Raw genomic sequence first — 18,818 nt, 5'->3', positions numbered from 1 at the left:
TATATGGGATCCAAACCCGTGGCCTTGGTGTTATCAGCACCGCACTCTCCCGAGTGAGCCACAGGCTGGCCCCCAAATATTACGTCTTTAATATCCACTTACTCCTAGACTAAAAGGTTCAAGAGGTGATGTCGAGGCCAGGCACAAATGTCTGGCAACTAGCAGAGGGGAGGCCACTGCCTGAGCAGACTTGAGAAAGGTCGTGGAATAAGTGTGAGCAAGAAATATGCTGCTTTGCCTGAGATGGGTGGAGCTAGGCTAGGGAGTAACAAACAGAGGAAGGGCCAGTTTCTGCAGATGCTGAAGAACAGGGAGTTTGGGTGGGACTTTCACAGCCATCTTTTACTGGATGCTTACCGGGTCTGTGCTAAGCACTTACAGACATGATTCATTCCATCCTCACAACCACCCCATGGGGCAGGTACCATGATTATGCCCCTTACAGAAGATGAAGACAAAGCTCCGGGAAGGGAGAGAGTTGCCTGCGGCCACCCAGCTAGTAAGAGGTGATGGCAGGGCTCCAATTCCCTGCTGGTAATCTCTGCTAGGAGGTGGTATGTGTCCCTGTGACCCCTCAGGAAGGGGAAAGGGCTATTTAACATAAGTCCTCTTTAAAAATAAACCTCTGCATTCGGTCCTTTCAGGACATGTGGATGGGCGGGTGTGTGTCTCAAGATAAAACAACTGCCAAGAAAGCATTTCAACAATATCAACACATCCAACTCTACCAAGAACACATACCAAGTGCTTCTGTGTGCCAGGCACTTTTCTAGGCTCTTTACATGTGTTCCATCAGTGAATCCTCACATTTCCCCTCTTTACAGATGAAGAAACTGTTGTACAGATGGGTTAAGATCACGGCTAGTAAGTGATGGAGCTAGGATTTGAACTTAGGCTCCAGAATAAGTACTGTAATTGAGGTGAGCCTGCAGATGCCAGTTTGAGGCCTTAGGTCCCCAGAGAAGGGAGCAGAGACATCACCCAAGGCCTTGTCTTCCCACTATACTTGAGTCCAGCCATTCCCTCCCTGAAGCTTTTTCCCACATCTCTATACTCCCCAGTTCCCCCAGTCTGTTCCTAGAGGAATCCCGTTAGTACCTGCACCAGCTCAGAGTCCTCAGTTGGTTCCACCTCATTCACAGTAAGAGTTGAAGACCTCATAATTGTCCCCAAGGCCCCAGGATCTGGCCTCCTGTTTCCTCCCTGCTCCAGCCACCGTGGTCTTCAGATACACCTAGCAGGCTCCTCTCTCACGGCCTTTGCACTCTTCCCCGGGTTGGAATACTCTATCCCCAGATACCCTCATGGCTTGCTCTCTCACTTCCTTCAGATCTCAGCTCATAGGTCACATCTCAAAGAGTCCCTTCCTGACCACCCTATTTAAAATTCCTCCCCTCGTCTCTATTTCCTCACCCCACATAGTGCTCTTTACCTCCTGACATGCTTATTGTCAAACTTCCCCTGCGGTGAAGGAGAGCTCCCCAAGAAGAATGATTTTGCTGACCTTGTTCCATGCTGGGTCCCCAGTGCCTGGAATAGGCATGGCATGGAGTAAGCTGTTGAGTGGATGAAGTAGTGAATTAGAGAGAAAAGCTGAAACCAGAGAGCCTTCGACATGACACGGGCATGTCAGATTTGCGGATGCTACTATGTACAAGAACAGGGAGGCACGGTGACGTAGGAGAAAAAGCTGTTTGGAGTGAGACAACCTGGGTCAAATGTTGACCGTTCCATTTTACCATGATCTTTTCACATATGATCTTGCGTGTGAGGTTTAACCCCTCTGGGACTCAGCTACCTCATCTGTAAAACGGGAATAACATTGACCTCTTGAGGTTATAGTGAAGATAAAACAAAGCCATGTATGTGAAAACACCTAATATTCTATTTGCTTCAAAATAGGTATTTAATAAACATGCTTTCAGACTGACCTGAGGTGGCTCCACAGGCCCAGACATATCTGAGGGCAGTTTTTCCCAGAAGGTAGAACACGGGATCTGGTGGCATGGGAGAATTTAGGTGGTTCGGGGACATGGCTTTGAATAACTCTGAATCACACAGTGAGAGACCTACTCTCTTCTCCGTCCTCTCTTAAGCTTTCTGATCATGTTAAAGAGAAAGACCCACTTGCCGTGCTTGTGTGCCTGAACACCTCTCTCATACTTGCTAATCTTCCTTTTTAACAAAGAGAGTACAGGAGCTGCAGCCAGCTTAATGTAATACACTTGCTTGCTTCTCACTATATTTTTCCAGTACTTTTTATTTACAGGCAAGTGATACTAGCTTTCCACTTACAGTAGTGATATAAAGTATCCTCTTAAAATATTAAGTAAGAAAGTAAGTTGGCTTAAAGAAAAATAATAGTCACAGAAAGAGAAGAGACAGGGCAGATAAACAACACTGTGAAGGCTGCGTCCGATGAGGGAGTCGGGGAAGGAAGGAGTCCTTGAGTCAAGGGCTCTGCCCAGGGCCCCTCCTCCTGCCCTATGATCCTGACCAAGGAAAGAGGGAAGCATCTAGCTCGGGGGACGGTCTCCATCACCAATCCTGGGGGGCCGAGATCTACTCCTGCATGCCTCTCTGCACACACATAGTTCCAGAGCAAGACTGAAATCAATTCTATCACGAGAACCACTAAGGGGCTTTGAGAAATGGGGGGAGGTAGGAGACACTAAAAATACAGAAAATGCTTGGGAGATAGGGCTTAGGGGTGAGCGGGTCTGGTTTTGGCTCTTGGCTCTATCTACTGCACACTCATTGTGTCCTCTCTGAGCCCCAATCCCTGTGTCTCGGAGTGGTGTATAATAAGACCTATCTCTCAGGGCTACCCGATCCTTAAAGTGCTTAGTCCAGTGCTGGGCACATAGAAAGCCTTTGATAAGCTGGACTGCAATTATTATTATTATTATTACCACCATCATTATTATCATCATTAACGAGTCAGAGAGGGAACAAAAGGGAGGTAGGAGCTGAGGAGGACAGACAGGGATTGTGTTTACATGGCAAGAAGTGTTGAATGTTACAAGTTGGGGTGCGGGTGTTGGGGCGGAGAGAGAGAGGGAGAGACTGACTGAGAGACATTGAGAAAGGCAGATGGAAACTGGCCCCTCCTAAGTAGGTGATGAATCCCAGTGATATGGGGCAGTGCCAAGTGGGAGGACCTGGGTCCCTGGGAATGGAGAAAGCCGCACTTGCTGAGCAGGGATGAGACCTGGGGAGGATGCCCGAGTTCTGCATCCCGAACTGGGACTGAGGGGAGGGCCATGGTGCTGACTGAGGGCTCCTGACCTTGTGCTGATCCCTTCTCCCTCGTCAGTGCTGCCCTGGCCCCTGGGGGAGGCGGGTGGGGAGGGGGTTTGAAATGAGCTGGTGCAGTCCCGCCCCTCATGCGAGGCAGTGAGCTCACCCTCAGACACGTGTCCCCTCCAGGGAGGGTAAACAGGATGCATGCCTGGGTCAGCGGCTCCCTCCCTCGGTCTTTCCCTCCCACTTATTCCCTGGGGGTGGTTGGCCCGCCCAGCAGGCTCCGGCCTGGCTCCCCTGCTCCACGCCCAGCTTTCTCAGCCAAGAGCAGCTCCAGTGCTCACTGAAATACCCTGAGGACCACCCTCAGGGTCGCGGCCACTTCCTTCCCTGATGTCTGGGGCCCCCCGCTGAGGCTTTTCCCCAGAACCTTAGAACCATAACCGCAGCACCATGGCTGCCAGTCTCTCTGTGGGCTGGAGGGTGTGGAAGGGCATGAAGGCAGTCACCTTTAGGTGGCAGTGAGGGAGGGGAGAGAGATGAGAGAACAATGGCCAACTGAAACTGAGAAAGGCCAAGAATGCCTCTCATTCTGGTGCCCCCCAACCCAGGCTGGCTGACACCAAGAGCGGGTCCTGTTCCACTGGGCTTCTCTACCCTCCCATCTTCCTAGGGGTCCTGCCTGTGATTTCTCTCTTCTAAGTGCCCCCACCCCACCACCTGCACAAGACACCAACAATCTATCTCCTCAAATGCCCCTGTCCCCACCCCGCCTGCGCCCCAAATTCCTGGGGTTGGGAAATTGGAACGCTTTTGCATCCGTCTCATTCCATTTCTCCCTCCCTCCCTGATGCACGGGCTCCCTCTCTGTTTCAACACAGACTCAAAGACTCACAATTACAGCTTATTACCCTATCAGTGGCAGGACCCTGAGTCATGGGGGGGAGGGACTCTGGGCTGCCCAGCCCTGTCACCTTTTCCCAACCTACAGGTATAAGGAGTAGTGACAGGGAGGAGGACTCTGGGAAGGCAGGGGAGTCTGGGAAAAGAGAGAGAAGGCTGCAGACCTATAGGGAGAGAAGAACGAGGCGTCAGAAGGAAGAAGAGAAGGGAGAAGGGTGCGCAGAAGAAGAGAAAGGGCAACAAGAAGTAAACTGGGGTGGGGAGAAGACACTCAGGAGAGAGAGAGAGCTGGGCAGAGATGAAGTTACAGGGGTCCCTGGCCTGCCTCCTGCTGGCCCTGTGGCTGGGCAGTGGGGAGGCTGGCCCACTGCTGAGTGGAGGGGAGAGCAGTGGAACAGCTGTTGGGGAGGCCATTGGACACGAGATGGGAGACGCCATCAGCCATGGAGTCAGGCAGGCCATTGGTCAAGGAGTCGGAGAGGGAGCCAGCTCTGGAGCCAGGGAGGCTGTGGGCCCTGGTGTGGCAGATACTCTCGGCCACAGGCTTGGGGAAGCAGCCCACGCTCTTGGAAATACTGGGAGTGAGGCTGGCAGACAGGCTGAGGATATCATTCGACATGGAATAGATGCTGCCCACAGCTCCTGGCAGGGGTTGCCTGGCAGCAACGGTGCTTGGGTGAGTGGCTTGGAAGCCAGGGGAGGAAATGGGAGGCTGTGAGCAGCTGGGTTGAGAACCTTAGGAAACAGTTGAAAGGCTGAATGGGTCTCTTATTTGTGGCTGTCTGGGGCTGTTTCCTTCCATGTTATGTACCCTTCCTCTGCCACCTTGGAGTCTCTCTCTAGGTCTTTCTGTTTTGCTCTGGCTCTTCTCTATCTTATGTTGCTTTGCCTGCTCTTCCCCAATCAGAGTCAGAGAGGGTCACACTGAGTGCAGGCATATTGTCCTTCCAGGGAACCAATGGCCAGCCTCTATCTGGAGGCCATGGCATCTCTGGCTCTCAGGGTAGCCTTGGAGGCCACAGCCAGGGTAATCCTGGAGGTCCAGGGACTCCTTGGGGCCATGGACACCCTGGAAGCTCAGAAGGCAGCTTTGGAGCCAACTCTCAGGGAGGCTCCTGGGGTCAAGGAGGCAATGGAGGGTCATTCAACTCTGGCACCAATGCTCAGGTAAAGTAACCCGCCCCAGCCCCGATACCTGCCACCTCCCTCCCTTCAAGCCCACACTCTCATGCCTTCCTTATCCTTCCAGATCCCACACTCAGTCTCACCCTCCTTACAGGGAACTGTGGCCCAGCCTGGTTATGGTTCAGTGAGAGTTGGCAGCCAAAATGCAGAGGTAAGAGGAGGAGTCTGGGGATGAAGAGGGTGTCTGGGTGCATGTGACAGAAAGTGGAGGAGACACAAAGAGCAAAGGAAGACGGGGAGGGAGGGACTGGGGTAAGACGGCAACTGGGCTGGGAAGAGATGGTGTGGGGAGGAGGCTAGGAAGATGGGAGGGAAACAAGAAGAGCATGGGGGAGAGACATGTTGGGGGGAAGGAAGCAAGCCACAAGGAAGCAGGAGTGGCCTGGCTTGTGGAGATGCCTTTGTCTGAAACCTGTAAACTCAATTGTCCCCTTCCCTCTGCAGTGCACCAACCCCCCACCATCTGGCTCAGGTGGAAGCTCTGGCAATTCTGGGGTAAGAGAAGGGAGGCAACCTGTGGCATTCTGTACTGGGAGGAAATGGAGGTTCTCTGCTCCCCCTTAGACTGGGCAGGGGATTTGCTCCAGGCAAGAAAAGAAGGGGAGGAGGGAGGCAATCTTGATGTTCTTGTCTTTAGTCCTGCTCTGGTCTCTTTCTTCCCCTCAGGGAAGTAGCAGCTCACAATCAGGCAGCAGCGGTGGCAGCAGCAGCGGCAATGGAGGCAGCGGCAGTGGCAGCAGCGGCAGTGGCAGCAGCGGCAGTGGCAGCAGCGGCAGTGGCAGCAGTGGCAATGGTGGCAGCAGCGGCAGTGGTAGTGGCAGCAGTGGCAGCGGTAGTGGCAGCAGTGGCAGTGGTAGTGGCAACAGCGGCAATGGTGGCAGCAGCAGCCATGGTGGCAACAGTGGCAATGGTGGAGGCAGAGGCAGTGGCAGCAACAGTGGCAGCAGTTCTGGTGCTAACTGGGTGAGTTTTGCTCCTCTAATGAAGGCAGAGATAGGGCGAGGGCTATGGGGTTCCCTGCTGAGGAGTCAGGCTCCGGAGTTTCCCTGGAGGCTGCTGCGGCCCTGAGGTGGGCGGTGTCACTGGTGGTCATCCCCCTGGGGCTCCCTCAGCCCCTGTCTCCCACCTTCCAAGCCCCAGCTGAGCAGTGCTCCTTACATACACACTACAAGAGGTGCCCCGCCTGCTTCTGCTCACTTTGGTGGCTCCTCATCCACTCCGTGATGGCGGGAAGTGTCTCTCTCCTACCTAACCTCTATTCCTGCAGTCATATCCACTTGGCAAGTCTGAGTAGAGCTGGGGTGGTAGAGGGAAGAAAAGAGGTGGCACAAATATGCACTTGTTTGGGAAGTTCAGGAGCACGTGGGCAGGACTGCACATGTGGAGACTTACGGACGTTTACAGAGCTGTGGTGTAGACGATGCTAATAATTAGAGTGCACATGTGAGGCCCCTACATGATGAGGGGGCCAGGAGGACAGCCACAACCTGGCAGCTGCAGTAGAGCCCCAAGAGAGGGGGCTGGAGAGAGGGAGCCACAACTCCTTGTGGGGTCTGGGAAAGGTCTTAGGCAAGAGGGGTTAAGTAACTATGACAAGCTAAATAACATGAGCTGCTTTAATTTATCGCTTTTTGTACTACCCTCTTTTCCCCCCATCTAGGACCAACCCTTAGAAAATTCTAAGAATTTTGATCACAGCAGCTACTCAGACTCCCAGGTAAGGATACTAAGGGTTCTTTCCTTCTACTTCCTAAGTTTCAGGAGAGGGTGAGGGGTGAGGGCTGGGTGGGAGTGGGGGGCAGAACGAGCCTCAGCCTGCTCCCTGGTGACAGGATGGCAGCTCCCCTGCCATGAGGCTCCATAAGCTTTGCCACCTCTGGCCTGCAGCGGGGGTGAGGGTGGGGGGACAACAGCTCAGATCCCCCAAGTCATTTGGAAATCGCATATTTCCAAATACGCTTGGCCACACCTGGCCTTCTCTGTGTGTAGAATAACTTCCCTCGGTGACCAACTGGCTAAAGATGGGGAGGATACAGAGGTTGAAGAGAGGGTTGGAATCTGATCAGGGGTTACAAAAAACCCCATAATACTGCAGAAAACTACGTGGTCCCTTTGCAAGTCCTTTCAAGACAACCTATGAACTCTTGCTTTCCATGGCAGGGATCCAACACCGGCTCTTCCTCAGGCAGCAGCGGTGGAAGCGGTGGTGGAAACAAAGCTGGGGTGAGTGGCCGGTGAGCGCACAAATCTCCCTCAGACTGTGGGAAGGAAAAGAAGAGGAGGTCGGGCCCCTGCAGGATGGGGGAGCAATGGCTCAGCTGAAAGGGGCTGGCTTGCTGCTGAGGTGGAGCGGAAGTGGGCTCGCCACAGGGTTAAAATGCTGCCATTGGGGGGCTGGAATTGCTGTCTCAGAAGGGACTGAGAGAAAGTCTTCCCTTTCTCTCTCCCACAGTGTGAAAACCCAGGGAATGAAGTCCGCATGTCCGGAGGATCCGGGGGTCAGGTGAGAGCCACACCCATGCATGGTGACTGCAGTTTGTCCCCGTGACTGTGCCCACTCCTCATAACTCACCTCTACTCAGCCCCTTCCTGATGCTCACCACACCCATTGGGGAAGAACTGACAACTTAGGCAGGAGAAACCAAATGCTCACTCCTAAAAATCCTAGCACAGTCCAGAGTGATAATTCATTGCAAATCCTTCCATGCTATACCACACTTTATCCCACAGATGGGGCTGTGAGAAATTCTATGTAAACCAGCCCTTTTAGAAACTTTTTTCAGATGTCCTATGAACAGCCAGTGAACAGAATTCAGTGAACTCGGACAGAGAGAAGTGTCTTGGAAAGTACATTTCCCTCCAGCGATTCTGGAAATCTGGGCTTTATGTTAGCACCTGTGGCATTGACAGAGTGTCAGACTCATGTCCACATGAATCACCTAGAGGCTTTGTGAAAAAGCAGGTTGATTCAGCAAGTCTGGGGCGGGGCCGAGACTGTGCATTTCTAACAAGCTCCCGGGTGAGGCTGACCCTGCTGGTCTGTGCACTGGTGGGAGCGTGGTCCACACGGTAAGGAGCAAGGCCAGACGGGAGAAGACGGCAGAGGGGTGGTGGTAAGCTGAGACGGCTCTCTAAAGAGTCCTCACATATTAGGGATACGAACCTTTTATGGGTAAACAGGTCTTAAGCAAATTTATCCCAGCTTGTAACTCTATTTCTAGTTTTTTATATACCAAAGCCTTAAGTATGTAGGTAGTTAAAAATATCAATCTTTTTCTCTATGGTTTCTGCTCTTGGTGTATTGCTTTAAAGGTCTTTATTTACTTCTAGTACTATGAATACTTCTATAATTTTATTTTTTCAGGTTAACTCTAATCCATCTGGACTTTATTTTGCTGTATACTGTGTAGTCTCAATCCTCAATCTAACTAGACTTACCCTATACTTTGGATCAGAGCTGTGTGCTCCTTTATAAGGGGAAAACCAGCTAAAAACAGAAGGAAGGAAACTGCTGGGGTACAGCTAATATTTCCCCCAAAATGAGGGTAACTCAGAAAGTTCGTGGAAAATAGAATTCAAAGATAATACGAATCTTTCCATGAACTTTTTGAAGACCCCTTGTACTTAACTGATATTACTAGTCCCGTGTATTGAATTATTTCCACCACTGATTTAAAATGCACTTAGGAATACCTTAATATTTGAGGGGAGTTTCTGGGAGTTCTATTTCGTTAAACTGATTCATCTGTTTTGGGACAGGTACCACACTGGTTTATTTATGGCAGCTTTAATAATAATACCTGCCGGTACAAATCCTCCCTGGCCACTTATCTTTTCCAGTATTTTCTTACCTATTCTTAGACCTTTAGTTTCCAAATGAATTTCAAAGTTATTTTGACAAGTTCTAAAAGAGAATTCCATTAGGATTTTTAAAGAAATCGTATTAAATCAAAGCATTAATTTTGGGGGGCGGCCCCAGAATCTAAAACAGGGATCTGTGTTTCATTGTCTCATCCCTCAGGGCTTCAGAGGAGTACAGGGAGGCCCCAGCGGCTCCAGTGACATCAGGGTAAGGGGACGGCGGTCTTGAGAGTAGACTGTGCCAGTAGTAAATGGGATGGAGGGCAACTCTCCAGTAGCAATACCAGCAGAGCAGACAGTCCCACATTGTGGCCTGGTCTACATGTTAGCTCTGGAATGAGGAAGTGCCAATGGGTCTGGGATTCACCATGTTTCATACCAAATAATGAAAGCAGGACTCAAGAGGAGCCTACCTCTAACTTACGAGGAGACTAACCAGTCTACTTCTGTGCCATCTCAGCTCCCCGCCTCTCCAGCTAGCATTGCCTTTCTGACCAATGCAAAACAGCAGTCCAGATGGGGTTCATCAATTTGGATCAATTCAGTCCAATAGCGTGGCTTGCTCCTGCTTCAAAACCAGGGAGAAATTCAGATGCTTTGGTGGCAAAGGCCCTTCCTGCTGTATTTTGGGCAGCTTACAGGAAGAATACAAAGAGATGGTGATGTTATCCATAAACATCAAAAGTGAGCAGTAACCCAATCCATGGGAGATTGAAACAAGATCTTCCAGGGAAGATGGAGCTACCCTGAAAGAAGGACCTCCTTCTCGGGGACCTGGGAAGTCCTCTGACATGTTCATATCTCAGTCCCCTCACCTACATCCTGCTATCCTGCCCTCTCATCCCCTAGCCTGCCTGCCTGCCACCCCACTGATTCTTCTCTATTTTCTGTCTCCTTAGGAAATAAGCAAAGAAGGCAATCGTCTCCTTGGGGGCTCCTACGGCAATCATCAGGTGAGCCTAGAAGCAGGTAGGGTTGGTTTTAGGAGAAGGGAAGGTGGAATGTGGGGACAGAATGTCAAGGACCTGGAGAAAATAACAAAAATATCAATTTGCTCTTGCAAACTGCTCTTGATCTGTGTCTGATGACCATCAGGAGATCAAAATGGGGGTCTGAGATCCCCATCCCCTTCCTTGATTCATTATTTTCCTCCCTCCTTCCAATTGGGATCAGAGCCATATTACCTTTGTGAGGGGAAAAACAGACAAAAATAACAGAAGAATGGACAGGGGATATTCTTAATTTTACTTAAGAAGGCAGTGTTGAGAAGTGGAAAGTCACTGAACTTTGAGTTAGACTGGGGTTCAAACACCAGCACTATCACTAGTCATCTGTGCATTTTCAGGCAAGTCAGTTAACCTCTCTGAGCCTGGACTTCCCCAGGTAAAATGGGCACAGTGGAGCCTGACTTGCTCGCCTCCCACGGTTACTATAGAGCTTTCTGTGTCATTACCAGACCAAGGTGGTACAGAATCCTGACACTGGAGACAGATCCTGAGGCAAGCAGCTGGACACCTATGAGTTAGTTACCTCATCTGTAAAATGGAGACACCTCCCACATAGGAATACAGAAGGATAAGACACAGTGCTCAGCGCTGAGTGGGACTACATATTAGCTACTCTTATCACTAATGGTGTTTTGGGGACAGGAGAGGGCAGAGTCAAGAATATAAATGTGATTCCAGGGATGGGGTAAGGTTATATGGTGGCCAGTCATTCTAGGAAGACTTTCAGAGGTGGGATTTTTAGGTGTGGTGTGCAGAAGACAAGGTGGCTTTCCAGAGATGAGTGCGAGGAGCTTTGGCAAAGGTGGAGATGAGTGGGCAGGAACAGGCTGACAGATGGCCATGCATGATAAGATGCATAGGCCTCGAACGTCAATCCCCCTTTTCCCCACCCAGGGGCAAGGGCCCAGTGGGGACAAGGGAGGAGGTGACATTGTCAGTGGAGTCAATACTATGGTGAGTGGAGGCATTACTCCACCTGGGCTGGGACCATGGTGTCAAGCATTTCTTGTCTCCCCTCCTGACACACAGATCTTCTGTCCCTGCCTCTTGCTCACAAAGTGGATTCTCAATCTCATCCTATTTCTTCTTGGTTCCTTAGAATTCTGAGACGTCTCCTGGGCCCTTCAACTTTGACACTTTCTGGAAGGTGAGTTCTGCAAGATTGCTCTGCTCACTGTCGTTTGGAAAACCAACACCTGTCCCTTGGCCCCACCGGCTAAAGTCCACTGTACCCAACAGTCAGCAGTGGTCTCTGACCGTTCTTGGCGTAAGGCCCTGAGCCAATTACATTATGACCCAATTTGTCCATTCTTCTTTTTTTCTCTGCAGAAATTTAAATCCAAGCTGGGTTTCATTAACTGGGATGCCATAGACAAGGTAAGGGCTAAAAGACCATGTAACTCCAATCTTTGTGGGATAGGGATGTGGAGAAGAAAGCTACACCTCTCTTTGGTGAGCTAGGGAGCAACCATCATGACCACTAGGAAAGCACTTATGCCAGTGCTAAAAACAAAAACAAACAAGAAACAAACTGGGGGGTGGAGGGAAGAACAGCAGAGACCCCCCAAAAGAGGGAGAATTTGGAAACAGCTGTAATTGGGGATGAGTGAAAGGGATGGACCTTTTTAATGTCTCCACATACAGACCTGAGCACGTTCTGAACCTCAGTTTTTCCAGCAAGATCTGGAAGGTTAAGGGGAGAGTAAGTAGGCCTAATCCTAGGGGACAGACTGAATGATGAGTCAGGTGGAGCTAACAGGCTCCATGAGGACTGACACACCCAGAGAAGGGAACGTTTGCTGACTGCCTAATGGATGGTAGGCATTGTCTGGGCCTTGTGCACACGTAATCTTAGGAGACAGTTAGGGCTCCTCTCCTTCCTCCCTGCCCACCCCTCCCTCTTGGAGGGGAACACCTGCAAGGCTGATTTGACACCAAAATAGCAGATGCACCTCCACAGTAGAGGGGGCGGGATGAAAAGGGAGGGAACGAAGGGCCGGCGAACAATCCAAACAACTATCAGTGGCAGAAGCTGCAGTCAGTGGCTCACCCATGTGTTTTGTTTCAGCCACACTTTTTTATATATTAACTAGTTGCCCAAAATTTAAAAATTGAAAGACTTCACATAATGATTTGGATTTCTGGCTTCTCTTGAAAGATGTGGCAACACTGGTCCCCGGGTTTCCCTGGTAGAGTGGAACAGCAGCTGCTTCTGCCACCCATCACAGTCATTTAGCCACCTACTGGCCACTGTGAGCAGCTGAGCTTCTGACCCTTCATGTAAAGGACTGAAGACTAGGATCCCTGCCTTCACAAAACTTGTGGTCTTTATGGCAGCAGTGGGTAGAGGCAGGCAGGGAGGCTGGATAGCCCAAACCTCAGGAAAATCCAAGTCTGACCTCCTGGGAATGAGGTGGGGGGATGAAAGACAGGAGAGTGTAAAAATTCCCAGCTGCGGTGGATTTCTCGTTTGAATGAACAAAATATGTTCTCTGTTTTATAGAGAACAGATTCTGGTAGGGGCAAGGCTCCTTACTGTGGACCGCGGGGAACTTAGGATCTGATGGGAGAACAAATGCACATGCAGACACTTCCCAGAGGGCCAGGACAGTCAGCTAAATGTTTTTGCCCACGTAGGGGAGCAGTGAAGGAGTGGTCACAGTTAGGCGGGATCCTCATGGGCCGGCTTCCTGGAGGGGCAGATCTAGAAAGAGGGGAGGACAGAGATGGGCAGAGAAGAGCATGGAGCTCCATACCCTTCACAATGGGTGGAGGTGGCTGAGGACTTCAGCCAGAGTGACGAGTGAAGAGGGGAATGCTATGTAAAGCTCCTGGCGAGGCAGGGGGTTCTCAAGCCCAAGCTGGGACATCTGGATTCATTTGGATGACAATGGTGGGCAAAAAGATCCCCGCAGGTTTCTACCCTTCTACGCTACCCTGTTCTACCCTTGCCTTGGCCCACTCCTCCCCTGAATTCTCATTGCTCAAGCTCCCTCCTAGAACCTATTTCTTTGCCCAGGACCAGAGGAGCTTTCGCATCCCGTGACCTCCAGACAAGGAGCTACCAGATGGATGGGAGTCCCCCACTCCCTTCTTAAAACACCACTATCTCATCACTAGTATCAACCCTTGCCCTGGAAATAAACCTTAGCTGCCCCACACTCCTGGTCTCTGCTCCTTTCTTACGTCTCCACTGTTGTTCTGGGAGGTTTGGAAAGGGTGGCTTCAGCCCTGCAGCTTTGGGAAATGGGCCGGAGGTGGCATGGCAGGCGAAAAGGCCTGAAAGCTCTGGGAACAGGTCCTGGTCCTGAGGTTCTACTACAATCATGTTCTGCCAGAGGTCAGGGGAAACTAGGATAAAGAACATTGTGTATGTGCTGGAGGGAGGGTTGGTTAACGACTCCAGAGATCTAGCCTCTCTCTCCTTCTGTTTCCAGAAACAGTTTTCTGTTGTCCCTAAGGACTCCCAGCTCCCCCCTTCCCTCCACTGCCCCATCAGTGAAATTCTGAAGCCTTAGGTGAGTGGGGGGTCAGGCCCCCTGCTAACCTGCTCCCCACCTTTCATCCACAGAACCAAGTCCTGTCCCCCAGCACTCGAGCCCTCCTCTACTTCCGCCGACTCTGGGAGGTAGGAGAATTCTTGCTTTTTGAAGAACTGGGGATCCTGGTCATCCTGTCCCTCCCCATGGCTCCCTCAAGGCAGCCACCCTCAGCTCCAGCCTACCTGTGATAAAATCCCCCCTTTTCATATTTGAGACTGGTAATCTCACCCAAATCTTATCACTAATACCACCTCAAATTGTAATGGCCTCAGTCTCCAGTACACTTTTCCTTTAACCCCAAACCACACCCAGCCTCTAAAGCCCAGTCCTACACATGGTCTGGAAACTTTCCCACTGTGCTGCCACATACCATCCTCTGAGTTGTGTCTCCTGGGGACCCACTCATCTCTCCTTCTCCCTCCAGGATTTCAAACAAAACACTCCTTTCTTCAACTGGAAAGCAATTATTGAGGTAAGGGGGGGCAGAACTCATCATGATGGGGAGAGAAAACTCAGCTCTGGGGACATGAGGTTTGTGGCCCTTGGCAAGTGGCTTGCTGATTCTGTCCCAGTTTCAGCAGGGTGCCTCCCTTCCCACTTTCCTCAATTTATGCAACCCTGGGTGGGGGTGGGGTGAGTGAGACAGAAGCTGTGAGTCACTAAAGGAGTAGGGTAGGAGGTCCTCTGTAGGATAAAAGCCCAAGGATTGGGGCTCACACAGGCACAGAAACATGAAGCCAGCCACTGTCTCTACTCTGCTGCTGTTCCTGCTGGGCGTGGCCTGGCTTACGGGGAGCCACAGCTGGGTGGGTACTCCAGGGTGAGCAGGTGGAGGGAGACCATGATGTGGGGAAGGGGGAAGGACCTGGGGCTAGTGTCATCTCTCAGGTGCTGGAAAAGGGGGACTGGGGAGGAAAGCCAAAGGGAAACAGGAGAGCAGTATGTGGGGTGATCAGGTCAGGGTCAAGTGCATGCGGGTGCAGAGGGTCTGAATATCTGGGTCCTGGGAAGGATGGGCAGGATTTCTGGGTCCTCTAAAAGACCACACCTCAATTATGCATGGCCAGTGGCCATTGGGAAACAGGAGTCTTGGGCACTGAGGCAAGGGTTGCCCACATACATGTTCATATGGGCCAGGCATGTGACACTGAACAGGTGGGGCCATGCAAAGGGGGAGGTCAAGGTTTTCAGCTCAGTGTCCATCATGCACGCATGTAGGACCAGTGTGCCTATGTCTGGTTTTTCAAGAAAAGCTGGAAATCTGATTTTTAATTGTTTTCCACTAATTTAATTTAAAAATGCAGACCAAGCAAAAATGTCACAAGGCCAGTTTGTGACCTCAGTGTTAGGACTAATAGTAGGGTTAAGGTTCAATGCCAGGTGCGGGTAAGGCAGAGAGTTAAGTCAGAGTTAACTTTTATACCCTGCACGCACATAGCTCATGCGTGCGCCTAGAGGTGAGTGTTCCTAGTAGAGAAGTGATGATGGAAGGAAATAAATTTCTTCTTTCCTAATGCTTAGACTTTCTCCCTTTCCCTTGGGAAGAGGGGGTGCCAAGTACATCTGTGGAATGCCTTAGGTAGCTTTGTCTGCTTTCTTGTATTTCTCCTCTTTCTTCCCTTCCTTTGATCCAGAGATAAACTAATCACTTAGCTTCTGTAGATAAAGTCCATCCTTCCAAGGACCCAGTAGGGAATAGCATTTGTGTATGGGGATTAAAGGGCCTATGAGGGGAGCAGTAGGGTTTGGTGTAGACAAAAGGTGGGCTGGGGCTGAGGTGCCTGGGTCTGCCCCTGAGGAGTCTGTGTGGATTCAACTCATTTGTTATTCTAGTTCAGTCTCAGGCCAGAGCTGCCAACGCTCCAGGTGCATGGGTGGGGGTGGTGTTACCAAACCTGGTTCTCTACCCTCACTTCCCAACCCTGAGTGTGGAAATCTATGTCCTATATCTATCTGGGCCATCAGTTTCCTCCAGGCCCACTGCCTTCTCTGTAAGTAGCACTTATCATGGACCATTGAGAGGGGTGGGGCGTGTTGGGGTGGGTGAGATGCTAGCGCTCCACAAGGAGGGCAGAGACTAGGCAGCAGGGTGCTAGAGCTCCAGACAGCAACTGTGAAGAAACCGACTGTGGTCCTTTCTCCCTTTCAGGGTGCAGATGCGTCATCACTACAGAAGAGGGCAGGCGGTGCTGATCAGGTGAGTCCCTTTGTCCTCAGATTCCCCTGGAAGGCCTTTGGTTCCTCTCAGCCTCGTTCCCAGGTCTGGCCAATCTGAAATTCTTTCACTCTTCCGTTCAATTGTTTTCTCAGCCTGGTGCAAGATGGCAAGAGGTGGCTGTAACTTCCAAGGTACAACCTGATTTAGATATCACTTCTTTCCTTGGTCTCCTACCCCCACCGCCCAAGTAACCCTTGAAGAGTTGGGAAAGGTACCGAGAGGAGGACGAGGAAGGCCATTTGGCCTAGGACAATCAAGTGAGGTGAGGGTGTGGGCTCTGGCTGGCTAGAGGAGTTTCCATAAAAGAAAATACAGGATATAAGGAGGGGAGAAGGCAGGGGCTTTAAGAAAGCTCCAGTCAGGGAAGGAAGGTAGGGTGTTTATTCCAGGGCAAAATGCCTTCATCCCTTCTCTCCTCTCCCTTCCCCCACCCTCTCTTTCTTCCACAGAACTACAATTATAACCACCAGGCATATCCTACTGCCTATGGCAAGCAGTACTCAGCCAAGACTCCTACTAAGGTAAGACTTGCAACTGCTCTATTTTCCCACTGGGGCCTCTGCATGGGGGAGAGAGGGAGTGGCTTTTATTGCCGGGGTCTGTTACCTCGGTTAGTTGAGGCTGAATCCTGTTCACTTGGCAAGTCAGGCCTCCCCAGCACTTTGTAAGGGAGACTCAGGTCCCCTGAGAACAGTTTGGAAGTGGAGAGCAGAAGAGTTCAACACTCCACCCACCCACTCCGCAGAAAAGGTTAAAGGGGGACAGCAGCAGTATCACGTGCAACAGAGAAAACGGGGAGCCAATGTTCTCTCAAAGAAGAATCACATGACACACGGCGAAACATACAGACAGCTTTTCTTTGTAGTGTTCCCGCTCTGCGGGCCTTTTCTGGGAGACTGAAGTAGGGGGAGAGAAAAGCAGATTAGCACTTAGGGGAAGTTAGCCTAGGAACTCTTGGTTGGTGGGAAAATAAATGTTTTATTCCACAAAGGAAATAAAAGTGGAAAATACTTGAGAATTTTGTTTTGTTCAGTTGCAAAGAAAACAATCTTATAATATCAGTAAATGAATATTCTAAATACTAATTAGGCTGGCAAAGAAAAACCAGGCTGGGTATTTCCCTCCATCTCTCAGAACAATAAAGCCCCTGCGTTGGGAAGAGGACCTTCAACTAAGAGATCGGAAACCATATGCTGACTGAAAGGAGGTGGCGGCGTAGTTGTTACTGCCTGTGGGTGTTCACTTTGCCAATTATTTGTGGCAGAAGGAACGCCTATCCTCTTTTCACTCCCCTTGGTCAGTGTGTGCTCAGGAAGCACATTCAATATCATTTTAGATAAAATGTACCTAGGATGATAGATCTGCTGTGAAAAAAATTCTGTAGACTGAATGTCCACAGTCAGACTGAAGGACTTTGGCAATCATCCTGCTTTGAGCCTGTTCCTGCCACTGGGCCCTTCAGAAGCCCTGAACCCATGGCAGGGTACAGAGAGGGCATTGTAGCCCCACATCACCTCCTCTGATCTTCTCTTTCCAGGGAAGAGTCACACTTTCTTCCTCGGTGAGTATGGGCGCCGAGAAAATCTGGCTCGAAAGAGAAGGGGCCTGAAGCCAGAGGGTGTGGAGGGAACAGTGTGATGTCCACTCAGACATTCTCCTTGTCTTGCAGGCTTCCCGGGTGCAACCTGGCCTGCTGCAGTGGGTGAAGTTTTGGTAGGTGAGTGTCAGAGTGAGCCGCACAAGGCTGTGTCCCAGGTGCTGTGGCATAGTCACCCCTCAGTTGCAGGGCTGGGATCTTGGCATTTCCCCAGACCTCAGTGCAGAGCGACACTAAGGCAGGTTTGCTCTGGGTGGATGCTCTAAGGGTATTAAGGAGGAGGACAGCCTGTTGTGGGGTGAGGGGTTGGAGAAAGACTCATAAGAAAACGACCTAGGAAACTCAGGAGGCACCCTATGAGTGCCAAGTGAAGGGCCACACAGAGGTGGGACACATGGGCACAGCTCTGAGGACAAGAATGGTATGCTCGTTTAAGGACAGGGGACGGGATGGGAACTGTACAGGGAAACTGTAGAGAGGTGAACCTTCCAGGTGGAAAGGTTCAGAGGCAGGACAGAGGGAGGCTCCAGCGGGGAAGAGATAATAGATTAACTTGGCAGAGCCACAAAATTTGTTTTAGGCAGGAGCAAAAGTGACGGCAACTGCTATTGAAGCAGGTGGGACAGTGAAGGAACTGTGGGAGCTCAGAAGCTGGGAGAAAAGATACCTGGTTTCAACATACTTAGGAGTGGCCACATTCTATCATTTGATCTTCTCTTTTCTTCTAGAAAATTACTTCTAATCACTACTGAGGCCCTGAAAAACACCTCGTTGTTAAGGAGCCTGACTGCGCTCCTACCCCCAGCTCTCCCACCCTGTGCCAGCCCTGGTCTGGATGCTGACACCTCTATTTTCTAGGTTGGGGACCTGGTTGTTTGTTCCTTGTTTCTTCCCGCTCCATTGTGGTGTCCCTGTGACCAACAGCCTCACTGGATAAACTTCACCTTACTCCATTTTGTGACCTGAAGTCACTGTGACAATTCTTCAGGAGGAGCTTTCTACTTTTGAGTTTGTCTGTGAAAATAAAACATGAATATGGTTCCACTAAGACTTTATCAAATTTTATTCTTTTATACTATGTCGAAGGCTTGGATCAGGGAGGATGGAAGAGTGATTTAGGGGCAGAAAATTTGCCTTCCTCCTGAGGTGGTATAAAACACGGTAGGCTAACAGCAATAAGGCCTGGTTTTATTCCTGCCAAGAAGCAGCTAGCTGATTTCACTGTGCCTCACTTTCCCCATTTGTAAAAAAAAAATCTTTGC

At 50.6% G+C, this 18,818-nt stretch overlaps 1 protein-coding gene across 5 annotated transcripts; it reads left to right on the top strand.

The window, feature by feature from the left end:
• The first annotated feature begins 4,279 nt into the window (after nt 1–4,279).
• Nucleotides 4,280–18,604, top strand: DMKN (dermokine). 5 transcript variants are annotated; one of them, XM_063110694.1, is made up of 20 exons: nt 4,280–4,822; nt 5,098–5,313; nt 5,426–5,482; nt 5,776–5,826; nt 5,998–6,294; nt 6,992–7,048; nt 7,492–7,554; nt 7,784–7,834; nt 9,353–9,400; nt 10,092–10,145; nt 11,299–11,346; nt 11,529–11,576; nt 13,771–13,827; nt 14,166–14,213; nt 15,891–15,938; nt 16,052–16,090; nt 16,409–16,480; nt 17,497–17,520; nt 17,629–17,676; nt 18,285–18,604. In XM_063110694.1, exons 1-19 carry the CDS (start codon nt 4,445–4,447, stop codon nt 17,674–17,676), a joined length of 1,704 nt encoding a protein of 567 aa, XP_062966764.1. In that variant the 5' UTR covers nt 4,280–4,444; the 3' UTR covers nt 18,285–18,604. The 5 variants fall into 5 exon arrangements, with proteins under 5 accessions (XP_062966764.1, XP_062966766.1, XP_062966765.1 ...); XM_063110696.1 differs by lacking the exon at nt 9,353–9,400; XM_063110695.1 differs by lacking the exon at nt 17,497–17,520.
• The last annotated feature ends 214 nt before the right edge of the window (nt 18,605–18,818 follow it).

The sequence above is a fragment of the Cynocephalus volans genome, chromosome 10, assembly GCF_027409185.1.
Source record: "Cynocephalus volans isolate mCynVol1 chromosome 10, mCynVol1.pri, whole genome shotgun sequence".
NCBI lineage: Eukaryota > Metazoa > Chordata > Mammalia > Dermoptera > Cynocephalidae > Cynocephalus > Cynocephalus volans.
The sequence above is the reverse complement of the archived record's forward strand: the minus strand, read 5'-3'. Positions and strand labels throughout refer to the sequence as shown.